The 17,467-nt window shown below is 41.9% G+C and overlaps 1 protein-coding gene across 3 annotated transcripts in view; it reads left to right on the forward strand.

Annotated features, from left to right (window-relative positions):
- SUN2 (Sad1 and UNC84 domain containing 2) overlaps positions 1 to 17,467 on the forward strand; it is a 96,386-nt gene that overhangs the window by 36,428 nt on the left and 42,491 nt on the right. For all 3 annotated transcript variants that reach the window (XM_075833565.1, XM_075833563.1, XM_075833564.1), the window contains exons 8-11: positions 7,417 to 7,487; positions 8,418 to 8,557; positions 10,909 to 11,118; positions 11,209 to 11,286. In XM_075833565.1, coding sequence (XP_075689680.1) covers positions 7,417 to 7,487; positions 8,418 to 8,557; positions 10,909 to 11,118; positions 11,209 to 11,286 — 499 coding nt within the window. The remainder of the gene's footprint in view (positions 1 to 7,416; positions 7,488 to 8,417; positions 8,558 to 10,908; positions 11,119 to 11,208; positions 11,287 to 17,467) is intronic.

A 17,467-nucleotide genomic window follows, 5' to 3' on the forward strand; every position in this document is an offset into this window, starting at 1 on the left:
AGTAAAGAAGGCTTGTTGCCTCTGTCAGGGTAACTTCCTTTTTTCCCTGTTATCTCACACCGAATAACCACCTCTGTAAATTGAAAACTGAATGCATGCATGCATGGAAAAAGTACACCACACAGACAAATGCTGGTAGACATCTTTCCCTCAGTTCAGTAGGAAGTGAACTAACTTTATTTGAACAAAGAACACAAAGAAATCTTCCCTGTAGGAAGGTGGGACGTGCTTAAGCCCCATTGGCTCCTCAGCTGTAACTTCTTCTGTACACTCCTCTTGCATTCCAGGGGCGGTGTCTTCCATAGGCGTGTTTCTCATACATACTCCATCTTGTTTTATTTACAAATCTTTGTGTAATATACTGATTTTTAGTTTATATAAAGTAATAATGTTTTTGCAAACAATATACATGGTAATGATCCTTGACAGTCCCCCCTAAAAACATTATTACTCTATCCCTGAGTCTTTCCTAGCAACCTACCACTGACCACTCGAACCAGGCGGGTAGGGGTTTTGATTTCTTCACCAGCTTGAGACGAGCTACTCCTGATGAGTAACCCCCCTTTGTACCTGGACTTCCAAGGTTTTGGAGTGGTCCTAACTTTCCCTATTCTCCTCAGGATACAGGATGGTTGTCTTGGTATAATCTACAAACCGCTGCTGGTTGTAATATATATATAATTAATCCAGTCCACATTTTTATTAATGGTAATAATTGTCGCACTGTCACTTACTGTCCTAATGGGACTTTTACCCCTGCAGATATAACAGGTCATGGGCAGCATCTTCCCCAAACCTAAAGACACCCAGATAACATAACTTCCAAGCTCTCATTGCTGCCATGTACTTCTTACATATGAGTGACAACAACCAGTGACCTTCACCTCACACCTCCACATAAAACTCCTCAGATTGTAATTTGCAGTGCCGCGGCATATTTACACATATTATAATTATAAACCTCAGACAATATAAACAATAGGGCCTCAACTAATAATATAATGCTATCACCAATCTCATGCTATCACCCTCAGGTTTTGGGTCCCATCAGTTCATTGCCAGTCCTGTACATCATCGTCCTCTTCTTCTCCTGTTTTCTGTCTTCTGTGGAGTCAGACTGCACAGTGGTGTCCAGTGGGGGATTTATTACTATCCTCCACCTGGTCACTTACTTATTAGAACACTTGATACTGCTGACGGATTCACTCAGGTCTTTGGTCTTTACTTTGATCTTTGCTGATGTCATCAGGACTTGGCTTGGTCCTTCTCATCTGTCAGACACCGTCTCTTTTAGTATACGTCACCAGGCTGTACACAGCACCTCATGCTGTGAGCCTGGGGTGAGTTCCCACGTAGACGGATTGGTGGAGTTTTATTGTGACTACCACAAACCCTCCGTATCTATCCTCTTCCTCTGGCAAGCTACTTGTCTGGGCGGCTGCTTAGAATTGTGACACTTCCGTCAGTTCATGATAAACACGTTGTAGTGGCTCAGGCCGCGCCTGCCGCATCTCAGTGATGGAGTTCGTCATATTAAAAATCTTTTAGTTCATGTTTACTGGAACTTGCCGGGGACCCCCAACCCTTGTCAATTGTTAAAATAAATACTAATCTGGTGATAACATCATCCGCATACACTATAAACATTGTTCTAAGTATATACATTAATGTCAGGCCCTTAAACTACATCAAACACTTTTATATAAGAAAAACTTCTCTGTTCCACTGGACAGGGCACCTAGACAATGTGTAATTATTGGGTACATTATATTTGCACTTGGTGTTTACACTTTCCAGCAGGATTTATACCTTATTCTCAGCTGATTACCTGGCACAGCTGCTATTCACAGAATTATACACAGATTCCACATGTTTATCTGACAAGTGTCTCAAACCAATTTTTCTCCTTACTCTGGTTCCTTCTACCTGGGAAGGCCTCTCAAGGTCTCTTCTTCTCTTCGTGTGAGGCGGGTATGATAAGGTTGGTACTGGTCTGCCAGGACTGTTCTGTAGGCAAATCAAACAGCTCTAACAGAATTTAGCAGCAACCGCTGTAAAGCCTGGGACATACCAATTAGATCTTAACAAATCGATCCTTGCAGTCTTGGGGCATATGTGAGGTCATACACCATCAATACAAGTTCAATCAAGAGTGCCTTGGGTGCTACCGGTTCACCTTCCCTTATCCGTCCGCATTCCGTTAGAATCTGGTTCTCACGTCTCCATTCGGAGTTGGACTCTTCCTGTGGAGAACAAGCTTTTCATTGTATAATCAGTAATTGATCCTAATCAGATAATTAATTTGAAGAAAAACATTAACAAGTAACATCTTTACATCTTTACATTAAACGTTCACATTGAGCAGTAACTAGAAGTGATACATGCAAACTCATTTTACTTCTTTTATATATAGCTATACATACACATATACACTGCACAGAATTCTCTGCTCTAAAATTTTCCTTTCACAACAAAAATATTTTCAAATGGGAATCTACTTGCACCAAGAAGTTATCATTTACACAAACATAATACTGACTCCTCCAATAGTCCAATGCTAAGGCTGGTCCAGGGCTGCAGGCCCCCCTGAGAACAGGTCTACACACACGAGCACATTGTCATACACTTCTGCAGTCGCTTGTATATTCTGCAGTCGCTGGGACGGGTAATCTGGCCGGGCTGCACTTTTCACAGATACCTTTGCTGTTTTACCTATGTCATGCCGTGCGCACATCATGCAGGCTGCTACAAACCTAGTGGTGGCATTATAGTATCCAGGGACAAGCCAATTTACTGACACCTGGCCGCACATACCCTTGTTGTCAGGTTCTGTCTTCTCTTGCTCTCTCAATTGGCTTACCCGATGATCCAATAAAATTCCTACTACCAATGGGCTCATAATTGTGGGCGATGCCAAAAGCGTACCTAGAGTCAGTGTAAATGTCGGCAGTCTTACCTTCTGCCAGGTTACAGCCAAGTCTAAGGACGCAGTGACGTCCGAAACGCGTAGGCCAGAGAGGATACCCTCTTCCCACTATATCTACACCCTGGACCTATACCACTGGATCTTCCATTTTAACCTAAGACATTAAACTTGGAAACGCCGTTTCCATTTTATCTACATCACAGCGCTGGATCCTGCCTTCTGTCCCCTATTTGTCTATTTGAATCCGTGTGCCGACACGGGGAACCGGGCGCTGTCAACGACACACAGGAGTGTGTCAGGTGAGCTGGAGGATTCCTCCACACGCTTTTTTCTCTTTTGGAGGCTGCTACAAACCTAGTGGTGGCATTATAGTATCCAGGGACAAGCCAATTTACTGACACCTGGCCGCACATACCCTTGTTGTCAGGTTCTGTCTTCTCTTGCTCTCTCAATTGGCTTACCCGATGATCCAATAAAATTCCTACTACCAATGGGCTCATAATTGTGGGCGATGCCAAAAGCGTACCTAGAGTCAGTGTAAATGTCGGCAGTCTTACCTTCTGCCAGGTTACAGCCTCAGCAAGCACCTCCAGCTCCGCTCCTTGAGATGAACAAGAAGGTGAGAGTGGTTTCTGGATAATTTACCTTGTGCCTTGTATCCTGTCTTGTACATACTGTATATGATCAAGTATTTCTACATTACAAATTTACATTAAAACCCATGTCACATATAGATAGAACATCTCAAAGGGGTGGCGTCTTCATTCTCTAAAATAAAAACAAATGTTATACACTTCTCCACACTCATCTGATAATCCAGAACACTGTGAGAATCTCACTTTTATCAGGTTCTGTAAATACTTGATTAATACAAAAACAAATAAAAATATGTTACTGAAATCTGGCATAAAATAAACAATGTTCAGACAATTTTTTTGTTTTGCCTTCTCCCCCATCTAAATCTGTGAGTGACCTCGGCCTCTTGCGTAAATTTGCTGGACGGGGATGGTCTCTTACACATTACCTCATATTGGGTGGAGACTACAGCACAGCATACCCAGTGCCATATTCACAGTTCTGGAAGGATCTGGAACCATCTACACAGAAATACCTCAAAATGTAGGTTACTGTCATACACATTTAATCTGGATTACTCATTGGGGTCTCCTACACATTTTGTAGATCTCCTGAAACCAAATTCATTCATTCAAAACAAACCAAAATTGTACCTGATCAGTCCCTTCACCATTCCCCCCTTTGTGGACTCTGCGAAAGTAATGTAGCAGGGTTCAAAACAACATAACAAGGTCGGGCACTCTATCTGGGGGGCACTAATTTAACCCCCTGTAATACACAACAGCCTGGAACAAAAAAGACTTTCTCCTGACAAAAAATACATTTTATCTTTAAAATAACTTGCAACCATTTACCTGTAAAATATTTCACATTTTCCAAAATAACATTTAGGCAGCACTATAGCATGTGCCTCATGTGTGAAAACAAAAACAAAACAATTGTAATTAGTTATTCAATAAAACGGAAAATATTATATCTGGTAATATTAATTACTGCAAACCAATAAACTGTATATAAGAATAGAGAACCGTGGGGGCACATACATTTTCAAGACCCCGTGTCTCACAATATCTGTAGTTTAATACATTTGAATTAACATCAAAACACATTAAATCTTATCACATCATAACACATAAATATGAAGCGTAACTTTAATCAACAACAGCGCATGCGCAAATATAAGAAACATTCCTGTACACAGAAAAAAAGAAACTGATTTTAAGCTCATAACACAAAACACTAAGAATTAAGTTTTTTGTTTTTGTAATCACTTGTCTCATCTCATTCACGGCCTGTATATCAGTCAGTCTGCTTTGCACACAGCCCACAGCCCCCCCCCCCAACAGAATTCTACAGGAGGGGGTCACACACTCACTCCTCACAGCTTCTGTTCTCACAATCTTAACAATTTCAATGCCGGCAAAACAACGTACGTATCTGCAATCATTCATCACACTATGGTATAGGAATTTTCTACATTCAAAACATTAAACACATAATCTGTAACAGTGTCCAATCTGTCGGCCACCATCTCTATATTATGATGACGTGTCTCCTCACCAGTGCACAGCGTCCTGTACAGCTGGGACAGAAGCTAGAATAGAAAAAAAAACACTGCAGCATGTGTTACTGAGGGAAATGACAAAATTAACAAGGCTATCATTTCATACTGATTTGGTTAGGCCGGGCGTGACCTCATCAGGGGTGGGGGGGACACAATGAGGACACACTCAACATGAGGTACGGCGGCCATTATAGGACGGCGGCTGGTCCTGTGTTTTCTAATACATATAACAACACCTTTCTTATTCCTAACTTCCATTCGCTTCACCAAATCATACGAATAGGATCGTCCGGGTACGGGTGATCCTGATTTTGTATATGGACCGTAAACCATCCATTCTTACAGTCTATATTATACACGTAATTTATATAACAATTTTCGGTCTACAACTCTTGGTCTGGCCGGATATATTACAATTTCGCAGTCTGCAACTCTCTCTCTAAGTCTCGCCGAAATATTACAATCTCCAGTCTGCAATGTATTTATTACATCTCGCTGGAATATAACAATCTTCCAGTCTGCAATTTTTTTATTAAATCTCGCTGCAATATAACAATCTCCCAGTCTGCAACTCACAGGTCTTGTTGGAAAATTACTCACGACTTATCGTGCCCCTGTATAAAACAGGATATATTTTCTATCTAGTCCCTAATTACCCAGAGGATGGTTAGTCGGGCGCGACTAATTTCTTACGGGTTCGTGACCACACAGCGGGGAAGTCTCTCCTGTCGCCTGAGATAATCGAGCCAGTTCTACAGATTCCCACAAGACCGTCCACTAACGCAGATAAGTCGAAGATTTATAAAATCAACTGACTTACCGTGTTTATTATGGAGGTGATCAGGATCCCTCAGTGGGCAGTCCTGGGTCGTCTGTTTCACCCTGTGATTGTCGGTTGTCCGGATTCCGAGATCCCCTCAAGTGTGGTCCCATCTGGGGTGCCAATTGTCAGGGTAGCTTCCTTTTTTCCCTGTTATCGCACACCGAATAACCACCTCTGTAAATTGAAAACTGAATGCATGCATGCATGGAAAAAGTACACCACACAGACAAATACTGGTAGACCTCTTTCCCTCTGTTCAGTAGAAAGTGAACTAACTTTATTTGAACAAAGAACACACATAAATCTTCCCTGTAGGAAGGTGGGACGTGCTTAAGCCCCATTGGCACCTCAGCTGTGAGTTCTTCTGTACACTCCTCTTGCATTCCAGGGGCGGTGTCTTCCATAGGCGTGTTTCTCATACATTCTCCATCTTGTTTCATTTACAAATCTTTGTGTAATATACAGATTTTTAGTTTATATAAAGTAATAATGTTTTTGCATATAATATACATGGTAATGATCCCTAACACCTCTGCAGGTTGAACCTTTTTTCTCCAGACGGAGGGAATGCCCCCTTGTTTTTTGAGGGGGTTTTACATGGAACAGGATTTCACCATATTTTTTGTATGTGACATTAATATATTTATATAAATTAATCATGTCCCCCCTTAGTCGTCTTTTTTCAAGGCTAAATAGGTTTAATTATTTTAATCTTTCCTCATAACTTAGATTCTCCATGCCCCTTATTAGCTTCGTTGCTCTTGTTTGTATTTTTTCCAATTCCAGGGCATCCTTTCTATGAACTGGAGCCCAGAACTGAACTGCATATTCTAGATGAGGCCTCACTAATGCTTTGTAAAGTGGTAATATTACATCCCTGTCCCGCGAGTCCATGCCTCTTTTAATACACGACAATATCCTGCTGGCCTTTGAAGCAGCTGATTGACACTGCATGCTGTTATTTAGTTTACGATTTACAAGTACACCCAGATCCTTCTCAACAAGTAAATCCCCCAGTGTAGCTCCCCCTAGGACATATGATGCATGCAGGTTGTTGGTATCCAGATGCATAACTTTACATTTATCTACATTAAACTTAATTTGCCAACTGGATGCCCAAACACTTAGTTTGTTTAAATCCGCTTACAATTCACGAACATCTTCAATAGACTGAACTATATTACATAGCTTGGTGTCATCTGCAAAAATAGAAATAGTGCTATTAATCCCATCCTCTATATCATTAATAAATAAGTAGAATAATAGTGGTCCCAGCACTGAACAGTTGCGTCGTACATAATTTATTAGAGGTCAAGGCTTTAAATAGTGACCCCCCCCTTCTACCCTTGGTATGGCTCCCGTAGAAGCTACGTGCAAAACATTTAAAGAGGTTGAATCAAAACCGCATATAGGCTGTACTAAGCCCTATGTCATTAGTTGGTGGTGTTATTGTTAAAAACAGTAAGGCTTATTTGATTCTATTAGAAGCTACAAAGCAAATTTGATTGATTTAAATTTTTTTTACAGGCATTACAATTCTCTTAAGAAAGTGATGCAGATTCTATTACTACTACTATTCGTGGCACTGATAGCAACAGGTCAGTATCCTGGATGGCTGGATTTTGTTTTGTATATTTTTTTGAAAGGACAGTAAAAAAATCCTAGCAGCATGTAAAAGTAGAAAAAAAACCTGCACTTCTAAAAACAATATAATGAAAGGGTAGATAGTTAATCTAGGCATAGCAAATAGTGCGTCAAAGAGAACCTGTCGCCAGGTTCTAACATTCAAGATACATATATTAACTGAAGCTCTCTTCCTCCCTGCTTCCTTTGTATTTATTTTTTATTTTTTTTGTTCTGCTCCCCCCCCCCATTCCTGAGTAATTGTCCCCTGTCCTTTTAGTGCCCCATATGGTAATTCACTGTAGTTAGCTAATGGGGCGTGAACTACAGTGAATCTCCCTGGGTGGAGCATCTATACTGCCTGTGATGATGTTCAATCTGCACAAGGCAGCATATGACCAGCCTTACCCAGCATGATCTCGTGAGACCACGCTGGGAGAAGACTTCTCTTCTAGCACATTTGTCATAACCTGCCTTGCACTGATTGGACAGCGTCAAAGGCCGTGAAGATGCTCCATCCAGGGAGATCCACTTTAGTTCACGCCCCCTGTTGGCTAACTACAGGGAAACAGAGCGGGCACAATTACTCCAGAAGGGGGGGGGGGGGGCAGAACAAACAAATTTTTTTTTGATGGAAACGGGTAAGGAGCAGGCTAAAGGTAATTTAGGTAAATTGTATGTTAGGACCTGGTGACCGGTTCTCTTTAAGGAATTATAAAATAGTATATTTCTGTATTTGTGGTTGATGCCTATAAATTATAGGATATTCATTATTTGTTAGATTCCTACTCTGGATTTCACAACATTAATACTATTTTTATCATTTACACCGTGTTATTGACTAGTTCCTTTTTCATCTTGGACCTTATTTCACTTAGACTGTTTTTTTGTCTGTTTTTTTTAAGGACTGTGGTATTTCTATCCCTTTGGACTACAGGACTTATTTATCCCAAAGGCAACATTTTCTGGGACAGAAAAGCCCTCTAGAGATGATTTTCAAAGGAAACTGGATCAAAGACCTCAAAACCTGCCTCTTTTGTTCCAGGTTTGTGACCTAATAGTACAGTGGGCAAAGCTCTGATGTACTTTATGAAGACTTTCCTGCCTCTCGAGAATTAAATGGGTAGAGGACCTTCAGGAGTAAAAACAAAATTAAAAATGCTAACACAAAATCTACTAGCATAACTTTTGTCTTTTTTTTAAAAATTAAATCCATCACTAATATAGCAGTCCTTCTCAATTAGAATATAATCAAAACGTTAATTTATTTCAGTAATTCAATTCAAAAAGTGAAACTCATATTCTATAGATTCATTACACACAGAGTGATCTATTTCCAACTTTTTTTTCTTCTAATGTTGATGAGTATGGCTAATAGTTAATGAAAACTCCAAATTCAGTGTCCCAGAAAATTAGAATATTAAATAAGTCCAATTTCAAAAATGATTTTTAATGCCGACATGTTGGACAACTGAAAAGCATGTACAGTATCTGCCTTCAATACTTGGTTGGGGCTCCTTTTGCATTAATTACTGCATCAATGCGGCGTGGCATGTAGGCGATAAGCCTGTGGCACTGCTGCGGTGTTATAGAAGCCCAGGTTGCTTTGATAGCGGCCTTCAGGTCGTCTGCATTGTTTGGTCTGGTGTCTCTCATCTTCCTCTTGACAATATCCCATAGATTCTCTATGGGGTTTAGGTCAGTCGAGTTTGCTGGCCAATCAAGCACAGTGATACTGCAGTTATTAAACCAGTTATTGGTACTTTTGGCAGTGTGGGCAGGTGCCAAGTCCTTCTGGAAAAGGAAATTCGCATCTCCATAAAGCTTGTCAGCAGGGGGAAACAATAAGGTGCTCTAAAATTTCCTGGTAGACGGCTGTGTAGACTCCGGACTTGATCTAACACAGTGGACCAACGCTGTTGCTCAGTGGTCCAAAGTCCTGTTTTCAGATTAAAGTAAATTTTGCATTTCATTTGGAAATCAAGGTCCCAGAGTCTCGGGGGAAGAGTGGCGAGGCATCAATCCAAGGTTCTTGCGGTCCAGTGTGAAGTTTCCACAGTCAGTGATGGTTTGGGGAGCCATGTCATCTGCTGGTGTTGGTCCACTGTGTTATATCAAGTCCAGAGTCAGCACAGTCTACCAGGAAATTTTAGAGCACTTCATGCTTCCTTCTGCTGACAAGCTTTATGGAGATGCTGATTTCATTTTACAGCAGGACTTGGCACCTGCCCACACTGCCAAAAGTACCAATCACTGCTTGGTTGGCCAGCAAACTCGCTGACCTAAACCGCATAGAAAATCTATGGGGTATTGTCAAGAGGAAGATGAGAGACATCAGACCCAACAATGCAGACGAGCTGAAGGCCGCTATCAAAGCAACTTGGGCTTCCATAACACCTCAGCAGTGCCACAGGCTGATCGCCTCCATGCCATGCCACATTGATGCAGTAATTCATGCAAAAGGAGCCCCGACCAAGTATTGAGGGCATATACTGTACATACTTTTCAGCAGGCCAACATTTCGGTATTAAAAATCATTTTTGAAATTGGGCTTATTTGATCTAATTATCTGAGACACTAAATTTGGGGTTTTCATTAACTGTTCGCCATAATCATCAACGTTAGAACAAAATGCTAGAAATAGATCACCCTGTGTGAAATGAATCTATATAATACAGACCTCAGCAATTTCACACTAGTCTTGCTGCAACCGGGTAAGACCGGTTTCACAGAAGTACATTACTTCTCAAGGCAGGAGCCATCTATTTAGTGCCAAAAGCTTGGCTGATCTCACCGGACTGGATCCAATCCGGTCTTTGCCATTAAATGTATGACTCTTGAACTGAGCCGTAATGTACTTGTATGAGATTGACCCAACACATACTCCATCATCAAGTCTTTGAGGTATTTTTTGTTTCTTATCAAACTTTAGAACTTCAACATCATTTAGTAGCGCTCTAAACAAGAAATGTCACTGTTACGGTATATGTAATGCATTGTTTCTCTGCATACATTGTCAACTCAATGACCGTCTATGGGGCAAGTCAAGCAATGACTCAGGCTGAATATTTTATGTACGCCCAAATTTGTTTTCTAACCTATGCTATAACGCACCGTTTTTGAGTTCCGTGAATACGCATCAGTGTTACTGAAGATTTTGATGGTGCATTAGTAAATATATTAAAGGGGTTGTCTCATGCTGACAACCCCTTTTTTAAATTGAAGCCGGGCTAGGGATCAGCTGATTGCAGTAGGTCCAGCTGCAGAAACTCCCCGGACGTCTGTAAACATCTCTCCGCTACTAGCAAGGGACATCATTACAGCATATAGAAAAAAAAATAGAATATTTTTACTAGGTATGTTTAATCGGTTTCTTTTTGTTTATTTATTCACAAGAATGAATTAGTGTCTCGCATGGATTCTCTAGAAAAGAGGTTTCAAGGTCTTGAAAATGAGCAGAACTTGCTGAAGCATGGTGAAACAAGTTCAAAAGTAGTTAGTGGCCTCAGTCGAGATGATGTGGTCCAGGTCTTCAGAGACCTGTCTACCTCCAAAGAGGCTGCTTTAAGGGAAGTCATCTTGCAAGAAGGTGCAGCCAGAACAAAGGTAAAGTATAAAATAAGGCGCACAATCACTGGCACACAATCACAGCAGTATATTGTAATCTGAATGGATTTGTTATGGTTCATGTCCTAGATTGAATTGACAACAGTAAAAGAAGAGCAACAGCATAATCTTCAGGACGTCTATCAGAAAATAAATCACATGTCCAATGTAAGTAACAAACTATATAATAGAATAATGATGTCCTCATATATTAAAATACCTTTTAAACTGGAACCTAAGGGTGCAGCAATCTCCCTAAAATGGCATGCAACAAAAGGAATTTACTTTATAATCCAGTTCTTGACACCTTGGCTTGTGGTTTCATGGCATCCATGACATTGGTCGTAATATGGATGTTGGATTATTGTAATTTTTTTTTTTTTGTATTTTCTGCATTTATCTTTTATCTATTTAGAGGGATATTCCAGTGAGAAACAATTATCATATGTGCCCCATTCCGGTGATTGGTGGAGTTTGAGTGCTTGGACCCCCACCAATCTACAGTGGATAGCTGATAAATGTCTCTTCATTGAATACCCCTTTAAACTTATTTTCTGAGATTTTAAAATAAGCTTGTATGAAATTAAAATCTAAAAAGAATACTCCTATGTATGTTACTGAAATATTTAGATAATCAAATTGTGCACCACTTCAAAAAGCTGGCATCCATATCCAAACTGCTACTGCTATAAATTACAAATGTCATTCCATGTTACTTACACTAGGTATACAAGCTAATCATTATTCTTCAAATATAGAAAATAATAAAAAGAAACTCCTTGTGGTAGGGGGCGGTAATCATGTCTGTTTGCATAGAAAAATAGTTTGACAGAAACCTTTTTGTAAGCATATCCACATAACCAAGGGGTTCTTGGTCTGACCTTCGGGATCCCCGACGATAAGCACAATGAAGGTGCTGCGCCCCTTAATTGTTTATACAGGCACAGCTGCTCATCCATACGGTAGCTGTGCCTAGTACTCCATGCAAGTGAATGAGACAATCTGCATTATTAGGTGCAGCTGCTTGTATGGATTAGCTGCTGTTCTTGTGTAAACAATGAAGGGGACATGATCCCGTCATTGTGCTGATCAGCAAGGCCTCCCCCTATCAATGCATAGGACCTTAGTATTGAAGTCCTAGAGAACCCCTTTAATTCAGAATGTGTGTAAAATAATTTGAATACTGTTCTATTGTATATATAATTTACATATTGCTCGCTTGTATCATAGGCTGTTGCCACTAGAGGACATCAGTAAGCCAAAAGTGTAAGCTGCTCCTTCACAGGATATACCCCTCCTGCATGCACTGAGTTAATCCGTTTTAGCCTAGTGTCTGTAGGAGGCAGAACTTCGTGCTTTTCTTCAGAATTCTTCTCTTTCTTATTTTTACCTTTGACAATTTGGCAATTATCACCTATCCACAGGATAGGTGATAATTGTCTAATCGCTTAGGGCACCACTACTGGGACCCCCACTGGTGGTAGTGAGAACGACATTGAATGAAGTGGTGGTCGACCATGCACGCTGCCGCTTCATTAAATTGCTATGGGAATGATGGAAACAGTCAAGTACAGCGCTCGGCTGTTTCCGCCGGTCCCATAGACATTGAGTGGAGTGGCGTGCGCATTCTCGATCGCTATCTATTCAAGCTCCTCCTCACTGCGTGCGGTTTAGTGAGGAGGAGCAAGTGGTTCGGAACCCCCATTCACTTGATCAGTGGTGGGGCCCCAAGCAAGCATACAATTATTACCTATCCTGTGGATTGGGGATAATTGTCCTTTATGGGTCACCCAAGTTCCAGTCTGCTCCCCACCAGAGCAAGGTGCACTGAAGGGGTGACCCTACTGGTTTTACCTGGAAGTTAAAGATAAGGGGATCCATGAAAATTTATTTATCCTCTAGGTAAGTATTCCCTACCCCTTCTATCTTCCAACTAAGCCAATCGGGGCTCTCCTTGTAACACATTACCCCCTTATCCAGGTGGAGTATTTTTGGCAAATTTATTAATACGGTCTTAAATTCAGACAGCTTAGAATTTGTCTTCATGCACCAAATTTGCACAATGGCTCATGCTGAATCATAAATTTGGTGCATGATTAGACACTTCTGTCTAAATATATGCCTACTTTTGGTTTGCTTATTTTAGTGCACTGTATTTGCGCTAAAATGTTGGTCCAATTTGGCACAAATTAAGCCATTCCCCCTTTCCCATTAAGCCATGCCCACTTGTCAGATGAGTCGCAAACATAACTTTTTTTTGGTGTGCATTTCATAAATATGTTTAAAATGATTTGCGCCAAAAAGAAGGTGCAACTTCGGCCAGAATTCTGGCACAACACCAATAGTAAATCTGCTCTTTTTGTGTTTCATACAAATTACCCTTATCAGGCAAAGTGATCGGGTATCTCAGAGCACTCCCGGTAACACATTACCCCTCATCTAGGTGGGAAGTTATGTCCCATACATATTACCCTCCTCCTGCAGAGTTATCTGGTACCTCCGGGCTCAAACTTTAATACAGTAACCAGGGCCATATTTAGATTTGATGCTGACCTAGGCACTTTTAGTGCTGATGCCCAACATAAATTCTGAAGTTACAGTAACAGCATAGCTCGCTGGCATTGTGGTTCCCGCACTGGAACCAGGAAAGGTAAGTATAATTGTTTTTTTTCATTTTTATATGTTACTAATGTTTTTTTCTTGGACCACTTCGGATTTGAGGACTACCTTGATTACGACGTCTCTTATTTTCATTAAAAGGTTTAACAAGGGTTGTGTAGGTTTTTTTATTTCAGTAAAATATTTTTTCTGTGTTTCTTTTTAACTTTATTACTACTGCCTTAGTAATGGCTTCTGTCTGATTGTGACAGCATCCATTACTAAGGCAGTGCGAAGTGTTAGCCTGTGAAATGGCTAGCACTAACCCCAATTATTACCCCGTACCCACCACCACCAGGGGTACTGGGAAGAGGCGGGTACAATCCAGAACTTGACCATCTGAAGCGATGGCCGGACACTGGGGCAGCCACAGGCTGGTATTATTAGGCTGGGAAAGCCCAAAAAACGTAAGCCTTCCCACCCTAGTAATGCTAGCCTGCTTGAGTTATGTTGTATCTTGCTGGTTATGAAAAATGGGGGGGCACACATACCGTGTTTCCCCATAAGTAAGACAGTGTCTTACTTTCTTTTTATCCCCAAAAGCCCCACTATGTCTTACTTTCGGGGTATGTCTTATATTGGAAAAAAATTGTCGAATTATTTATTTATTTTTTTTCACAAACTTTATTTAACTGTTTTACATTTTTTTTTTTAGTCCCACCAGGGGACTTCACTATGCGATGTGCCGATCGCATATATAATGCTTTGGTATACTTAGTATACCGAAGCATTATTGCCTGTCAGTGTAAAACTGACAGGCAACCTATTAGGTCATGCCTCCGGCATCGCCTAACAGGCAGATGCTGAAGGCAGACCTAGGGGTCTTTGTTAGACCCCCGGCTGTCATGGAAACCCGACGGCGACCCGCGATTTGTTTGCGGGGGCGCCGATCGGGTGACAGAGGGAGCTCCCCCCTCTGTCAAACACATTAAATGCCGCTGTCACTATTGACAGCGGCATTTAATGGGTTAAACTGCCGGAATCGGCGCGCGCTTCGATTCCGGCAGTTGCAGCAGGAGCCAGGCTGTGTATAACAGCCGTGCTCCTGCCGCTGATCGCGTGGGTACAGTCTCAGTACCCGCGCCATCACAGGACGGCGCGGTGACGTATGGAGAGGGGGGCGGCGCGGAAGTGGGCAGGAGGCGGCAATACCCCCGTGTTTCCCCGAAAGTAAGACATATGTCTTACTTTCGGGGTACGGCTTATATTAGCCGACCCCCCTGAAACCCCCGATACGTCTTACAATCGGGGGTGTCTTACTATCGGGGAAACACGGTAGTTGTTTTTTTGTTTTTTAAATAATTGAAAAAAAACATGTGGGCCACGCCCCCATTTTTCATAACCAGCCAGATACAACATAGCGGCAGGCTAGCATTACCACGGTGGGAAGTCTTACGGTTTTTGGGCTTTCCCAGCCTAATAATACCAACCTAAGGACGTCCCAGTTTCCGACCATCACTGCAGATGATCGGGTACTGGACCGTACCCGTCTCTTCCCGATAACCCTAGTCGCAATGGGTTCCCGCTAGTCTTAATCAGCTAACACTAAACCCCGCCTTTAGTAATAGACGTTGTTTATCAGACAGCAGCCATTACTAAGGGGGTAGTAAAAATATTTAAAAAAAGCACCAACACATAAAAAATATTTTATTGAAATAACACCCCCCCCCTCAACTCTCGTTAACCATTTTATTGAAAATAAAAACGCCATCATCGAAGTAGTACTTAAATCCGAAGTTGTCCAACAACTGAACCTGTAAAAAAACACAAAACCGCAAAACGATTATCATACTTACCTTAGTTTACTGTCCGTGACCGTAAACTAAGCAGTGACAACTCTAAGCTGTCATTGGTTAGTTTACATCACGTTGTCCCAGGTTACCTCAGTTCATTGGCCTACTTTAAAAGTAGGCCATTGAACTTAGGTAACCAGCTATCACGTGATGTAAACTAACCAATGACAGCTTAGAGCTGTCAGTTCTTTCGTTTACTTAGCATTGTAAGTGGCGCAGGATCACCTGTGGCGCATCTCAGGAGTGTGTGTCACTATGAATCTAGTGCTTGACTCCTTTAGATACAGAGGAATTCCCACGCTAGGAGTTGCTAGCGTCTGCCGGGATCACCATTTACGTTTGCCAGTGATTCATGCCTGGTCTTTTCTGATCAGGCCTGCTCCAGTGAAATGATGCCAGATGGCGCGATGATGTCATCGCGCCACCTGCGCTACAACGGAAGCGCAGAATGGCTAGGAAGCGAACTGATGGTTCCCTTGCCTAGCCTGCCTAAGGACGTGGATACAATTGAACCGACCCTCTGGTCCCGGGGATTGGGACATACAACATTGGACATACAACATGGTAAAAGAATACATACCTTACCTGGTCCCCTCCAGTTGTGCCATGGATCCGCCGTTCCCCTCAATGCTGTCCAGAGATGGCTGAAGCGCTACTTAAACTATGAGTCTGAGCAGGGCCAGCCTTAGGTTGCATGGCACTCTGTGCAGGACTCTCCATTGCTGCCCTTTACAAACCAAAAATTAACCACATACTGTATATACTGTACATACATAAGGGAACATATTTAGATATATAGGCAAATATATATACACACAGGCACATATATACATGCAAATACTGGAACGTGTCTTAGAAGTGCTGGTGTAGCCACCGCCCCTGCCCTGTGAGTGGCCTGACTGCCACTCTGGCAGATCACAAAGTATTTTTTTTTTTAGAAAAAAGTAAACAACCCTGCACCCCCAGTGCCTAGTGCCAAATACGGGCCTGTCAATAACGCCTCATCCAGGGGAGTAATTATGTTCCATACTAATTACCCTCGTTATCCAAGCTGAGTAGTTTTGATAATTTCTCTAACTTCACTATGTCTAACCTCAGTCTGGAAAACTCCATTCTAATGTCATCTGTGACTGTACTATATTTTAGTCAGCCCTGCATGCCTGACTCTAAAACAGACAATCATAGCCTCGCCACCCCACAGGAACGGGCACCAGAAGCTCAGATGTAACTAAACAAGAATGGGCTCATTCTTGTCCACAGCTGCAAACATTCTTCAGGTTTCCTAGTTCATGCTCTAGCACATCCTAGACGCTTGCTTTTCAAGTGGGTTCCTGCAACCTGTTCCTCCCACGTCTCTCAATCATGGATCCCAGGGGAAGAGGGAAATGATCGGATTACCCTGGATCTCTAGTGTCTTAATCACTAGTTCAGAGTGTGGTGTGTTTTTGTTTTTTTTTGTCCCTTCCTTCCCCCCCAATGAGTCTCTAAGCATGGTGACAACTTCCATGCCAAAGGGCAAGTTCCTCTCCTCTGTGGATACGAGGATGCACATTTCCACATTTCAATTTGCCTGACCAACCAACGTGACCTGCGGTTTGCCATCCAGTTCTGAGACTTTAACGTGTCTCTTCCTTTTGGCCTGATAGTCGCTCCTTGTGGCTTAATCAAACAATCTGCTCTTTCAGAAATCCGTTCCACCAGCAGCTAAGGTTGCCATGCCTCCCAGCACAGATGTGGAAACTACAGTCCTAAAGTTCTGATTTTTGTCTCTGTCAAGACCGTGCCCAAGGCCAGGTACCCCTCTTCTTTCCAGATTTGCATGCGACCTGGAAACGCCACTTTTGTAGATTGTATGGGATATGATCAAACTTGACTAACTAGTGGAAATAAAAGTCGTA

The sequence above is a fragment of the Rhinoderma darwinii genome, chromosome 7 (genome assembly GCF_050947455.1).
Source record: "Rhinoderma darwinii isolate aRhiDar2 chromosome 7, aRhiDar2.hap1, whole genome shotgun sequence".
Taxonomy (NCBI): domain Eukaryota; kingdom Metazoa; phylum Chordata; class Amphibia; order Anura; family Rhinodermatidae; genus Rhinoderma; species Rhinoderma darwinii.